The sequence below is a fragment of the Thermoascus crustaceus genome (genome assembly GCF_041956765.1).
Source record: "Thermoascus crustaceus strain CBS 181.67 unplaced genomic scaffold VTN00scaffold_10, whole genome shotgun sequence".
Classification (NCBI taxonomy): Eukaryota; Fungi; Ascomycota; class Eurotiomycetes; order Eurotiales; family Thermoascaceae; genus Thermoascus; species Thermoascus crustaceus.
Window position 1 is genome coordinate 1,057,519 of NW_027192536.1, and position 13,854 is coordinate 1,071,372.

Consider the following 13,854-nt stretch of genomic DNA (forward strand, 5'->3'; position numbering starts at 1 on the left):
GATTGCGTTATTTGGCAGTCCTATTCAGTTTCTCGGTCTCTTCAGAACTTCGGGAAGTGCGCGTATCCAAGAGCCCACGTTTGAGACATTCTTCTGCAAGTATCGTATCTTCTTCCCGACTCTCTTGTTCAACTTGGTCAACTCAAGGAAGCAAGATACTGATGCTCCAACTTTCGACAGGCTTTTCCACCTACTCCAGCAGACAGCAAGGCTGGTGATGGCTTGTACCTCCCCACTTCCCCTCGTTCTTCGCGTTTACTAGTCGCGCATTTCAACGTCCCAATCATGTTGGTGCTCTGTGCCGCGGTTGCAGTTCAGTCATTTGGATGACGACGAAAATTACTACGTCAGGGAGAAACAAATCCAATGGCGTAAATGCCGCACTAGTAGACCGGGTCGATTGTATTTGTCAGCCTCAACGATCAAGTTTCTGCGGAATGCAGTTTGACACGATCTGGAGCCGATCTGCGGTTAAGTTTTCTTATCGACCAAACGGCCAAATGGAACTCCATCTTTGATCTTCAGGTCTACTGCGCCTTATGGCACGGCATCGGAAAGAATGACTCTTCAGGAATGATAATGCGTTGATTTGATGCAGAGTCTCCTGACGAGTGCCTCCCATGCACTCATGTTCACAGGACCAGTGCACTGAGTCACGGTTTGCTTTCCAGCAATTACCATTTTGAGACAATGCTTGTCTTCTGCAATACACCAGGCGCATCGTCATAGCCGCAGTCATTGTCGGAGAATGCGTCGGATCTGGTAGAAGATGTTAGGAACCAGAGGCCCTGCGCTAAGGAATACTGACAGGACAAGTGTGGGATGCCCATGACGAGTATCAAAGCTATCCAAAGCATACCTGGGGGCTGGGGTGCGAAGACATGCATATCAGCAAGATCATTGTATGTTGTTACCTGGAGTCCCCTTATCGTGGTCGCAAACGGTGGAGAGATTCGGAAATCACTTCCTCGATCAGACTTCCGGTTCGATTCAGATACAGGTCTATTGGAGCATGAAGGCCGGTCTCAATGCTTACGAAGTTAATTCAAGATCCATTGAGCACCTGTCATATCGCAGTAGAAACATTGTGACAGAAGAGATGATGATTTTGTGTATTTATTTCTATCTCCAGGTCTAGGAAGATCTACGGGGTAGCAACTATAGAACCGGCCTAGTGAACGTAAGCTGCGCTACGATAGGATCTAGATGGGACCGAGAATATTCGTGTTCGATATCTTGGAATTCTTCGAACCTTTAACAAGCTCCTGAACAGCCATTGAGCTTTCCTGGCGTAGCACACTATGGTTCCGACCTCATCAACTGCCCCATGCCCTGGTCCATGCATTCCCGTAATTTCCACAAAGCCGGAAAATAAATCATAGATAGCTACATTAGTCACTTTCTGATCCATACGTGGCAAAACAGCTGCACATTTGATCTGCGCGTATTATGATAGTAGTCAGGTTGACGCTGCGACGCTAACACCGCAACAGATGGTGCTTTTGATGCTGTGACATCACAGGTAGTGGTCTGGCGGGCTCTTGTTAACCATTTTGACATCGCTGCCAAGCCAACTGGACTCTTTGCGTGTCACAGGATTTCCGGGCAATTCGCCCAATGGTGAGCGCCATAAAACTTTGGGTTTTCCCATTGCCTTTCCCTTATTGCAAGGCTTCGGGGATGATTCAAAGTCAATGACCACGAGGCTGTTGGTCTCTTGATTCCAAAGTATATTGCGCCACTCTGCATCGTTGTGAGTGACACCATATGCCCTGATGTGTGACAAAATCATACGCTGCTGTAGGAAAAACGATTCAGTCTGCCCAGTGATGACCTTCTTCGCTCGGACACCCGCCCAGCTCAAAACGAGCATATGTACCATTCGCTGGCCGTGATACCAATACGGGACCTGCAGAGCAAAATCTCCGATGCAGACTGGAACTTGTTTTCCTTGAAGCAAGTGAAGCCGATGATAGGCTTTGACTTCCTGTTTAAGATTTGGCAGATGCTCGGCACTAGTAGCCTTCAAAATCACTGTGTATCCATGGGATAGCAATGTAGCCTTCAATAGAAAGCCGGTCCTACCAACTATGTGAAGCTGCTTGAAGCCATTTTGCCGATCGCGCGATAGTTGATCGGATAGGAGACGCAGGATGGATGCCTTTATACCATACCCGAACTGGCACCTACCCGGGTAGGTGCCATATTAAGGATGGCTGCCCGCGTATTTGTGTGATAGCTGCTGCATTAGGCTGTGCGCCTGACTGACCTTCCTGCACCATGCACGCACCATATTAATGCCCGAGTCAGATGTCACGCGGCCCGTTTGGTACCTGTTGTCTGACAGAGCGTGTCCGGGTTATGTACAGTGGGCCAAGCCTGGACTTTAGGGATCGTAATAATAACATTCCTCACATGAATCAATTCCCTGATCGATCACAACAGAGCCTAGCCAGTTTCATCTCATGCAAGACCAGTTATGATGGTGAATCTTCAAGACGCCGGAGCAGTTGCCAGCAGCCTTCTTCAAAGACATGTGTGCGCCTGGGTTCGGCATACAGTTGTGCAGGAAGATTTTTCTTGAGATGCCTAAACTTGTCCAAGCGTTGTAGGGCTTTTGAGCCAATTGAAAACCTTCATAAATGACTTGCAATTCAAAGCGAAACAGAGTACTAGCAATCTCAAGTATGATTTCAATGGGTATCTCAGAAATGGGCGGAGATGCATGTGTCTCGGGATGGAGATGCTTTGGTTTATCTACCTTCCAGGTACAGGGCAAAGAAAGCATCGCTAGTATCACAACAAAAGTGGCTGCTGTCGGGAGGTTGGTTCCATTGACTCCATCTGTCAGTGATTGTTCAGGTTCAAGATATTGGCAAATTATAGTTTGGAGGTGGAGCGGTCATGTCTCGTTATGAGGGGAGACAAACGTGGAAATACTTGGAGAATAGAAGGAGAGGCGCCTTTTACCAGAGCCACATTTGGATTAGATGAATGTATAACTGAGTACTAGTTTGATCCACAAGACTACCTCATGTACATCGGATTTCTTGCAGGACGCTTTTCACAGCTCTGCCTTCTTTCGTCTATTGTCTTGCCTTGTGATCAGTGAATTCTGATCAACACATTCTTGGAAGGTAATATTTGAATCCCTCTGTCCCAGTCGGTCTTGCTGATAATACCTTCCTTTTCCATTGTAGATAAAGCGTCTTTAACCCAATCTTGAGAGTTCCAATTATTGTTGCTATTTTTAATAGGTACCATACTTAGAATATGCTGTAGTTTTGAATATCCTTCCTCAGAGATTATGGCAAAGCGTTCCATGGTTACCAATCTCATATTTGTAGTCCAGGGATCACGCCCACGCCGTAAGCAGTGGAATGTCAAATCAGAACCAAATTTATTTGTCACATGGAAGCCATCGAAGCTATTGTCTTTGGAAATCCAGATGCTGGCATGGCGCTCTCTACTAAGATCTGAACTATCATGCGCAGCAACAAATACTTGGCGCAATTTCACATCCTTCTATGGAAAAGGCTCTAAATGCAAAAGCAGCACAAGGCCCATAGTTTATCCCCTTATCTTGTGGGAGGCTATTGCATACTTAGAGCAGTATATCTCCTCTGCAGAATATCTTTTCAAAGCTGACACCTAAGTCAACCAGATAACACTGATGATTGGTTCCTGCGCCACAAGATCAGGAGCTAGAGACAGTTATGTTATCCAGAAAACATAGCTACCTACTCCAAACAGCAAAGGTCAAATTACATGGTCATATCTGTCACGGCGTGGTTCCTAGGGAGCTCTAGGAGCCAAACCGCTGCACCACTGGCAAAAGACTAGGGATAATGACCCGGTCAACATAGTGCAGAAGCTGCATTTTCTCGATTCCGAATGCAGGAGCACAAAGAACCCCAGATTAAACTCTTAACTAGAAATTGTGCAAACTAGAGGCATTTCCAATAGCATGAAAAATGACAGAATGCCGCGATTTTGTGCAGAAAATAACTTGCCGATGTACCTAGGTCTCGCCATCAGGATGTGACGGAATCACCTGTCTTTTTAAGAATGCTTTGTTGGCACAGGGGACAAGGAGTACTAGCAGACCTAGGTTTCTGAACCTGACACCTTTGGATCTTTGGTTGCATTATGAAGGATCTCCTTCATATGAGTATAAAGCTGTTTGTCTTCGTGCTTCCTCCGTTTCCCATTAGGGAATACCACCTTCCGCAGTCTGTTGACCCAAGGGATCAACGGTTTATAATAGGACGTAAAGTTTTCCTCTGTAGTCTTAAGAAAATCATCTTCATCATCCACTATCCCCTTCTTTGAACGAGCCAGCTTCTTGTCATCGTCATAATTCCAGCAGTCAAAGTCCGTTGGCCCAATTTCTTTACCTGGCCCATCATAGTGAATACAAATCCAGAAGAGCACCCAAAAGAACGATTCCAAGTCATGTATAAAGGAGTGCTTCTCTCCTAAGAGCAATCCTATAGCCATAAATGCTCTTGTTCCTGTCTTACCTCTCGCTCCAGAGGACCTTTCTCGTTGCCCCTGGATGGCAAGGTCCAAGTCGATTAGGAACGCCGGCCACGACGGGTTCCCTTCCTCATCGTTGACAATAAGGTTCCCAGTCGAAATGTCACCCTGGAAGAATCCCGCCTTTGTATGCAATGACTCGTAACCTTCACCAGTCAGTACTGGAATGGGAAGATCAACAGTCACTCACCTTCTATGCAGCTCTTAAGCGCAGAAAGCATGGCAACACAAGAGCTTGCTTTGTAGATTGGTTTCCCATAGTCACTAATGATGACACGACGATGCACCCTATTCTGCAAATCGCGTCCACCTTTGGACCAAGAGCTCGAGCAGGTGCGCTTGCTGGGCGGCAGCGTTGCATCAGCACGGCTGGATGACCTCTTGCTCCCTGCACTGCTGGTGGAGCGGCCTATTCTTGCCATGTCCGCTGTGCCACTCATGCTCCGAGATTTTCCAGAACGTGTCGGTCTGTAATTTGTCGCCTTGGTCACGTCGAGTCCCCTGCGAACATTGTTGCGGATATCATCGACCTTGTGCACCTGAACTGTTTCATGGTAGTAATACCTTGCTACATTAACCACCCCTTTTTTTGTTGCCTCTTGCAGAAATTTACCTTCCTCCTCTCTTTCGGGGTACTGCCATGAGTCTTTGATAACAAGCGGGGCATTCGATTCGTCACCTTCGCGGTGAGCCTTCCAGCAAGTTGTGGCTCTGCCAGCAACACATGGGGCGCGCTTCATAAGTCCGTCGAGAAAAAGACGTTCCGACTGCCCATTGCGTACAATCTTGATGAATCGTTTCCCATCTGAAGAAGACATAATGGTGGGGTCATATCCTAACTGTTCATCGTTCATTCGAAGGAACCCTAACAGTGACAAAATGAATCGTAGACCATCCTTGTTGATATCGAATGGCGATGACGCGATGGCCCCTATGCGATCGAACTCCCACAGTCGCATAATGGACCCACACAGTGTAAAGCCTAAGGCAAACCGACGCGTGTCTTGAGCAGTAAGGACCTCCCTCGCATATCGACCAAGATCTTGCCACGTCTTTGAAGCTGTATCAACGTCCGCGTTGCTCTTTAATTCACCAAGGATTAGGATATCCGACCAGTGGACTTCGGTGTCACTTCTTGCTTCTGGATGACAGACAAAGCCGATATCCAGCTTTCGTTCAGCCGTAGACCCTTTTAATGGTCGACTAGGCTGCGCCAAAACAGTGCGACGGATCATTGTTGTAAAGCCCTCGTCAGCTGCGAGGTTGCTGAACACCTCGATCTTTGTAGAGAGCCAGTCTAAGACCCTACTTTCCTTGGCACTCTCTGGCCAGTCCCGCCAGCCGTTTCCTTCACTGAACAGAGGGTTATCTCCTTCCTTGCATCTTTTAAAAACGGCAGCACCTTCTTCTTCAAGACCTTTAACATCTCCAAAGTATGCCTCGTAAAAGCCTGGTACGCCGACGTAGATTGGGCCCAGCTCTAATCTTAGCACAGTGTCGATGTCTTTTCGCCATTCGGAGGAGTTAGCGAAGCTGCTTGTAGTGTGCGAATACGGCGTTTGGTCCACGAAAGGTAGTGGTCGGGGAGGAGGGGTGGATTGAGTGATAGCAACACGGGCGCTGTCCCAAACAATCTCATCCAGCTGATCATCACAAACTGCATTTAAAAGAGGGAAAAGACGTGTAATGTCAAACTCGTCGGAGTCGGCAACTGATATAAACCTTCGGAGATCGTTGCGAAAAGTCTCTCGGCCAGTGTTTGAAGGTAAAGATGAGGCTGCAGGAAGACTTTGCAGCGCCCAAATGAGGTCAACTAACTGATTTTTGAACCCTAAATAAGTTAGAGAAAGCTGTGTACGATTTGACGCAGTATTACCTTTGTCATTCGCCAAGTCGGATGCATTAAAAGGTCTACTGATGCCTGAATTTTCGCAAAATGCACCAAACGAATCACGAAAAGCCTTCAGCCCATCACCGATGGGCTTGGTTTTGATAATTTCTGTTGGTGAAGGAAGTGCCATTCCAGAGATGAAGGGACTCACATCGGATTTTTGAAAGAGTAGACTTCGGCAAAAGGCAAAAACAAAGGTGAGATTGCTGAGTGGCACAATGGGAAAGCAACTGAGACTGGGACAGAAAAGGCCCCCAGTCGTCCCTGCGAATGGAATGGGAGTCTGCGCGACGCGTCCGTGATGACTAAACAAATACTGCCAACCAATCGATTGGGGCGACGCTGCCAAGCCCCTATATAATAGTTCAGAAAACAAATCTAACTTGATTTGACTCCCGAAGTTGTGCCCGACTTGGAAATTCCAAGATACATACAACCACCAGTTCTGTCACACGGAATTATCATGCCCAGTTTCTGCCTTTTATGTCCCTTTTCTACAGTTTCCCGAAATTAAATGTAACGCAAACCGCCATCTGATAAAGAAGTTGCCTAGTATATACATCTATTTCCAAGCCAATAAGCCGCCTTCCACCAGGAGTTGACACTCTTTCCGTATATCTGTTCAATGTTTCATTCCCAAAGCAGTTTCCTGCGGCAGTTCGCTTGCTCCATGCAGAAGTGTCATCTCCTTAACAAGCTCTCTGAGAAGCAGAAATTATCCTTTCAAACGCCCTTTGATTACCTGGTCTAAATGCCCTCCACCCAACTCTGGAAATTTCTTCCGTCGCAGGCAATCAACAACTTGGGGGTCGTGATTTTCTCACAATTTTTCGACTTCTTACAGCTCATATTCTCGTCTCATGAAATACAGAATTGATCCAATACTGCTGATTTAAAGTTTCGCCGCTGAGATAAGTTTCCTTCTGAATCGCGTAGAGAAATTTAGACTATATCAGAACAGAGAGAATGTCCCTCAAATACATCAAAGATTTCGACTTCTTGGTTAAAACTTTCACACCGTCCAGTTCGGGATACTTCAGGACGACAGGATCATTGATCTGATAAGCCCATCTCACAGCTCCAAGGGAACAAAAGTGGGAGGATGTCAAACGATGTGGTACCTTGGCGATTGCCATGTTCGACATGATCAGAAGATATTAGAACGAGCTCTATAGACACTCAGTAAAGCTTGAGGACGGATGTCTTTATTCAGCTTACAGTGGGGTGAAAACTGAAAGAACACAAGGCTGCAGTGTTGTTCAGGATGTTCGTCACTCAAAGAAGACCTAAATAATAACTCCTAGGGGTTGGCTTCGGTATGGGGTTAAAAACTGAGATGTGGACTGCTCAATCCCCTTGCGCGGGAATTAAGTCTACAAAATATTTGACATGGCTAATGTGCGGTCAGAAGCAAGTAATTTGCATGCGTGTGATTGTAATTGTTTTGGCGTAACACAGACACCTGAGTAGTGACTGTTAATGCAAATCTGGTGATACCAAGGGACAATCTTTGCTACACTTTACCATCTCCTTTGATGTCATGCACAATGGCTCCACTCCTTAAATTCAGAAACAAAATAGAAGAACTTCTACAGCAGTTATAGCTTGGCGTGAACCGTTTATGCTCAGTTCCCATAGATTATGAGAAGGAATGCTAAGGGAAGAACTTGAAGCAAAGGTTCAAATCAATTTCTCTTGGGCTAGGCATAAGCTCAACTTGAGCAATGGCAAGTTCCATCAGACACGACTGACAAAAGACTAGAAACAATCTGCATCATCACACAGCTTTAAAGTTGTTCATGTGCTCTTACAACACAGCCTAAAGAACACCGCCGAGGCTGGTGAGGAGTCGGCACGTGACTAAACGGATCGTCTACGATTCATCCCCATAATCCTTTCATATGGGAACAGGCATGGATCACTAACGATCCAGATCATCAATGATCCAGCGGATAGATGATTGCGGACAGGATTCAGCATGTACATAATAACGCTCATTAGCCATGGGGATTAGGACCCCGTGGTCAACTTGTCTATCAATTCTAGTATCTAGTTGTCTTGAGCTATACCTCTTGTGTTAGCAGTCTTCTTCCGAATATCCTCTTGAGAATATCCTCACGAGAGGGAGGTGTTAGATCAGCAAGCCTCTTAGTACGATCGGCTCAAGCAGCATTGGGTCTTGTGACGCGGTCCGCCCTAAGAATCCCATCTCGGAGCGCAGGGTCTCTTAGGACTAGGGGCTCAGAAGGCACGTCCCATTACCCATTCCTACCTGTTTCCTGTTCTACAAGATAAACCCCACGAGATCGGCCTAGAGTCTTAGGCCTCCCGTGATACAGCCTACCTGGGAAGACGGTTAGACGTGATGCTATTATTGGCTCCTCAGTAGACTTGGTGGATGGGGGTATGAAGATATTAAAGGCAGAGTTTCCCCTCCAGTTCGTCAAATTCACCCTTACTGTTGGCCCAATACAACTGTATGATTATGACGGAGAAGATCGGCCTTACTCAGCCTGCCAAGTCTAGTTACTATATATACCGAAACCTATGAAAATCTGATTTTTCAGTGGAACTACCAAACATGTGCGGCCTTTCATAGCAAGTTAGGTGGCTAATCAAATAAAAGAAGTGCTTACCAGAAAAATAACATGGATAGACACTTTTCAAGTTGTAATTGACGTCCATACAGCGTGATTGGTGCTGAAATTATCACATCAGAATGGATAAACACAGGGTGTGAAGCAATCTGATTGGCCAAATCAAAATAGGGAAATTAATGTGCTTTCAGAGCGGATCACCAGATGTCTGACAGATTATCTCATCACGATCCTGGACATGCTAACTATCACACTGTGGGGCGGCTGAGGCGCGCACGCTAGGTCAGGTGATGAGGTGCCGGCGTGCCGCAAAGCGACCACCACCACCAAGACAAATTCTAGATGAATTTCGCTTGTTTTCACAAGACCCCCTTGCCTAGTTCAGGAGTATCATCAAGCAGTACCTGGTGTCTCTATATCACAGTTATCCTGTATCTCCCTAAAAGCGCACATACTATCTACAGAACAGTTGTCCCACCTCATCCTGGTAATTGGACGATGTTTAACCACGCTAAGAGAATAAAGTCAATCTTAGAGAGGTTGCGCTCCTTATCCAGTTTGCTTACAGAAGAATATACCGTTGGTTGAGGCTTTCACTCCATGATGGCTAATTCTGAATCTCTTCACCAAGACCCCTTCCCTTGGTGGGCTCCTCCAGTCGCGCATTGAAACACATCGCCCTCTCCTTCGAGTTACCTAATGTGCTCTGTCAAGGCTTCCAGGAAGCCAGAAAGACAAAATCAGCCTTCAGATACTTCCGATGTGCTGGGGACATTACTTTCTTCTCTAGGTTGCGTAGGTCAAAACACGCTGACCAGGTGCATAGCTCGACGTGTGATATCTAATTGGAACTGAGTTTTCCAAATACAGACGGTCCCGCAAGTACCATAATCTTTAGCAAGCCTACTTCAGCTCCTCTATTGCTATATAAAGGGTTTAACAGTTCCCTCAGACCTCCTATTTTTTTCCATTACATTCTTTCCTTCCTTCTGTTGAGATCAAGCTCTACCTTAGTTCCAACATCCTGCTGTTCTTGACTGATATGACGTTCTCACCCCTAAGTTAGTAGAGATCCCTGATCCTTTTGATGGTCGTGGAGTGCCTAGCATGCATTAGGATTTGTGTCACAGGCCTTTTGCATACCCACGAGCCCATAAGACGCCACTGATGAGCAGTCGATACATGAAAAACTGGCTTTCACCAAGGTGGAATATTTGAATGATTACGGAATCAAATGGACTCTATTGAGATGGGAAGGCCACCTCTCAATGGCTGAGATATTGAGGAGTCAGCATTCATACATAACAATGAAATTCGAACGCAGGGGTCTTGTTGAATGTGAAGCATGGCTGTTCGAAGACCAGATGTCGATTTTGAGGAGCCAGTGTTCAGCAGTTGTTGACACTCCTCCGGTTCCAGCAGCCAAATCTGTCTTTTCTTCTCCTTTCTTTGGCCATCTCACTTATGCCCCTCCCCTGTGGACGTATGCAATCCTGTTATAGTGACTTCTTCCCGCTCCAGATATTGGGGGATAAGTCTGCGAGTACAGCCGCCTTGAGTATGAAGCAGTGACGGTTTTTTTCGTCTCACAAATTAGAACGTCATCACCAAGGAGGGGATTTTCAACTTATTGTACGGTCATCCTTGAGCACTGGGATGCGACGCTGTGGATCCTGGGGAGGAGAGAAAGAGAGAAACTCGCGGCACATCGATCTGGTGATGCTTTTCATTCGCGCCCCTCATTCTTCTCCTATCGATCAATAATCTTTTTGTAGGGACTCTACGAGCACCCGATCAGACATGAACACCTTTGCTTCTAGACAGATGTCGGCCTAACGGCCTGGCTACGATCCTTCATCCACTCCAGTATTCTCTCACTTCTCTCACCTTCCTGCCCTCCCGTTTACGATCCCTCTGTCAGATATTGGTTGGCCGCTGAGTTGCGCGAGGCTGTAGCCAGAACTGTCAATGCCATTCTACTCGTTCGGTATCTCAGTCGGTAGTCTGCCGGGGTCAGCGCCATATCGGCCGCGGCACCATGATTACCTCCATAGCCGTGAAGCGTTCGAGAGACGTCACAAGCCGGAGACTCAGACTGAGCCTGTGGTAGGCGCGTTGCCAGGCACCCGCTTCCCTCTAACCGTAGGGTGATAATCAGGTCAAGGCCCTCCAGGACACCTGTCTCTCTTGAAGCAGCATCTCCCTGTCCGGCGCAGTGTTACCCTTACCCTCATCCGCTTGCCTTGCATGAATCACAGTCGCAGATGGTAGACGATGGCATGGCGCTTCTGGCCCGGCGGCGGAAAGCCTCGTCTTTTTGTGCCGACCGGTGTCGGTGACGGTGGCCTGTTATAGGGATCCGAGATTGTCTCGGGGGAATCGGTCTCAATGATGGGAAGCTATATGATATGAGCAGGTTGCAGCGACTGTGGAACATCATACTACGCACCAATTGTCAATCTCCCACGCCAGGGGCTGACGGATCCGGATGATATCACCACTTCGCAGGCCAATCATCTCAACGGGCGCATCGAGAGGCAGGATGTCGTTTCCATGGACAACCACTCCATGAATCCATTTCGTGTAGTGCGTCAGGAAGAGGCTGACATAAGGTCGGAGGTGGCGTCTGCGTCGAAGCCTCCAGGTCCGGCTGTGGGAGCCGTTTGTAAATGTGATGTGTCTGTCACCACGCAGTATCCGAGATTTACGGAGATGGTAGCAACAGTTTGGATCGTGGTGGGTTTGAGAAGCCATTGCCGTGGGCATTGTGAGTGTATTGATCGACTGCTGGGCTGGCAGTTTGGACAATGGAAATGACAGTGGCTTCGTGAGAGGCGAGGATGACGATGGCAGTCCAGTTATTTGTGACTTTTTGTATGATATCGGTCACAGGTGTCTATAGTAACACTGACATGAGGATGAGTGTTAAATGAAAGATGAATGGAGGTAGCAGAGCCGTGATCTTTATAGTACGTTGAGGAGACGGAGGTGTAATGTTTAGGTCTCGCGGTCGACGGTGTCGCCTAACAGGGCCAGCGATAGGACACCTTGGCCATAGTCCCTCAAGTCTGTCATGGGTCAACGGACCAGCTGGGTCCTACAACCACAACTCTAGGACCATGTGAGCCTCTCTACCGTCTACCCCTGGCCGCGCAGGTTGCTGGACCTCAAAAGCCATAATACAGGGGTTCGCTGGCACTCAGCGATTCGTTGCTTGAGAACCAGAGCTATGATGGCTAGCATGACGTTTTCATCTACGACGCTTTGCTCTTGGACAGCGCCATTTCCTGCTGTCCATCACCACCAAGCACCTGGGAGACCGACGCGGCCAATTGACGCGTCACTCTTAATGGACCGTCCACGGCCATAAAGATGGTATTGCTTCCATCCTCTGCCTCAGCGCAGAAGCACCATGCGGTGTGATTGCTTGGAAGTTCTTGTCATAGAAGTTCGCATGCCGGTTTCAAGAATACTTCCTGGCCAACCGCTCCACCTCAGATTTCTCCGCGGGATTTACCGTTAAGTGGTCAGCGACGATCTATTGGTCGTTCTCCCGAGAGTTAAAGGTGATCGTGTGGCAAGGGACAGGGTCTAATGGCGCTTCTGCAGTATGTTTTGGTTCCTGTTGCTGGTTGAGCAGTCTAACATATCTTGATGGACCCCAGGTGTGGGAAGATTCTGACTGTGGAAGCCATGTCGGACTTGCTCCAACAGCCTTTGTATTCGCCTGGCTTGTCGGATTCGACCAGAAGGGCTCAGACCCTAACTTTCGCAGATCTCCGCCGGTGAATTGATTGATACCCGTGGTGACCTGGCCCGGCTTAAAGTAATGCTTGCTCATATCTTTAAGATCTCCCGTCATTTTAATGCAGTTCTTCTCCTAGATAAAGCTGATGCTTTTTGGAACGTTATTCATTTTTCAACCAGCTCCAGAATTGATTTGTGATTTGTTTTCTTTCGGGAGCTTGAGTACTCTATATAAAGGCATCCTCTTTTTCACAATGAATTGTGCCACTGAGTTCGATGAGGCTGTTCTCAGCCGGTGAATATGAAGGTGAAGTACAAACCTCTGAGCATGGAATCTCAAAGGGAAGTATGGAATCGTCACTTGTGAGATTGTGTGTACCAGCATCAAAGGGTCCGCGTATCTTAACTGGCTCTATCCGGGCAGAAGAATTCGTGGGAGCGGATATTTAGGTAAATATTTTGAACACTTTGTGGATCTAATGTGTATACAATTCTATATGATGTAGTCGCACTCTCATGATGAGATTCCGTTCTTTCCTTGATATGATCCGTCAGGTTATCGCATGTAGGGGGAAAATCAGTGTATGCTTCTTTCTCAAAGATCTTTGCCTTTGGGCCGGCACAGCAGAAAATGCTGTTTCAACAACAAATCTGCTTATTTTGGGAAGCAAATAGCTTGCCGTTTGCATAAATCCTATCAATCCACATCAGTTTCATGCCGCATCAAATTGCCAGACAGGATACAGAATTGATGACACGTAGTGTATGCTCTCTATCTCTATAACTGTCCACATGCCTGTGTTTTCAAACAGTCTCATGTCTTTTCTGCCGCTCAAAGACAGTGTCCTTAGCTTCCAAAAAGAAACTGATGAGCTTATATTAACTTTGAATGGATAGTTGTTTGTGATCCAACCCACATTAGAATGGTTGCATTAGACCGGTTGTAGAATAACCGCACTAGAGCATTTGCCATGTGGGCCTAATCGAAGCGAGGGTTCAATCTACACTAAGAAAAGGTGGTAACTATCATACTAACATTGCAGAGGCCTACCACAACTGTTCCATTTTAGTAGACTTTAC

The 13,854-nt window shown here is 47.0% G+C and overlaps 2 protein-coding genes across 2 annotated transcripts; both read right to left on the reverse strand.

Moving 5' to 3' along the window:
- Window positions 1-4,107: 4,107 nt before the first annotated feature.
- VTN00DRAFT_2713 (uncharacterized protein) lies at window positions 4,108-7,575 on the reverse strand (the record flags this gene model as incomplete). Its single annotated transcript, XM_069428956.1, has 6 exons — window positions 4,108-4,478; window positions 4,524-4,685; window positions 4,730-6,370; window positions 6,416-6,521; window positions 6,582-6,713; window positions 7,552-7,575. The coding sequence occupies 6 exons, from the start codon at window positions 7,573-7,575 to the stop codon at window positions 4,108-4,110; spliced, it is 2,436 nt and encodes an 811-aa protein (XP_069283759.1).
- Window positions 7,576-10,930: 3,355 nt separating this feature from the next.
- VTN00DRAFT_2714 (uncharacterized protein) lies at window positions 10,931-11,793 on the reverse strand (the record flags this gene model as incomplete). Its single annotated transcript, XM_069428957.1, has 3 exons — window positions 10,931-11,205; window positions 11,284-11,426; window positions 11,477-11,793. 3 exons carry the CDS (start codon window positions 11,791-11,793, stop codon window positions 10,931-10,933), a joined length of 735 nt encoding a protein of 244 aa, XP_069283760.1.
- Between the last annotated feature and the right edge of the window lie 2,061 nt (window positions 11,794-13,854).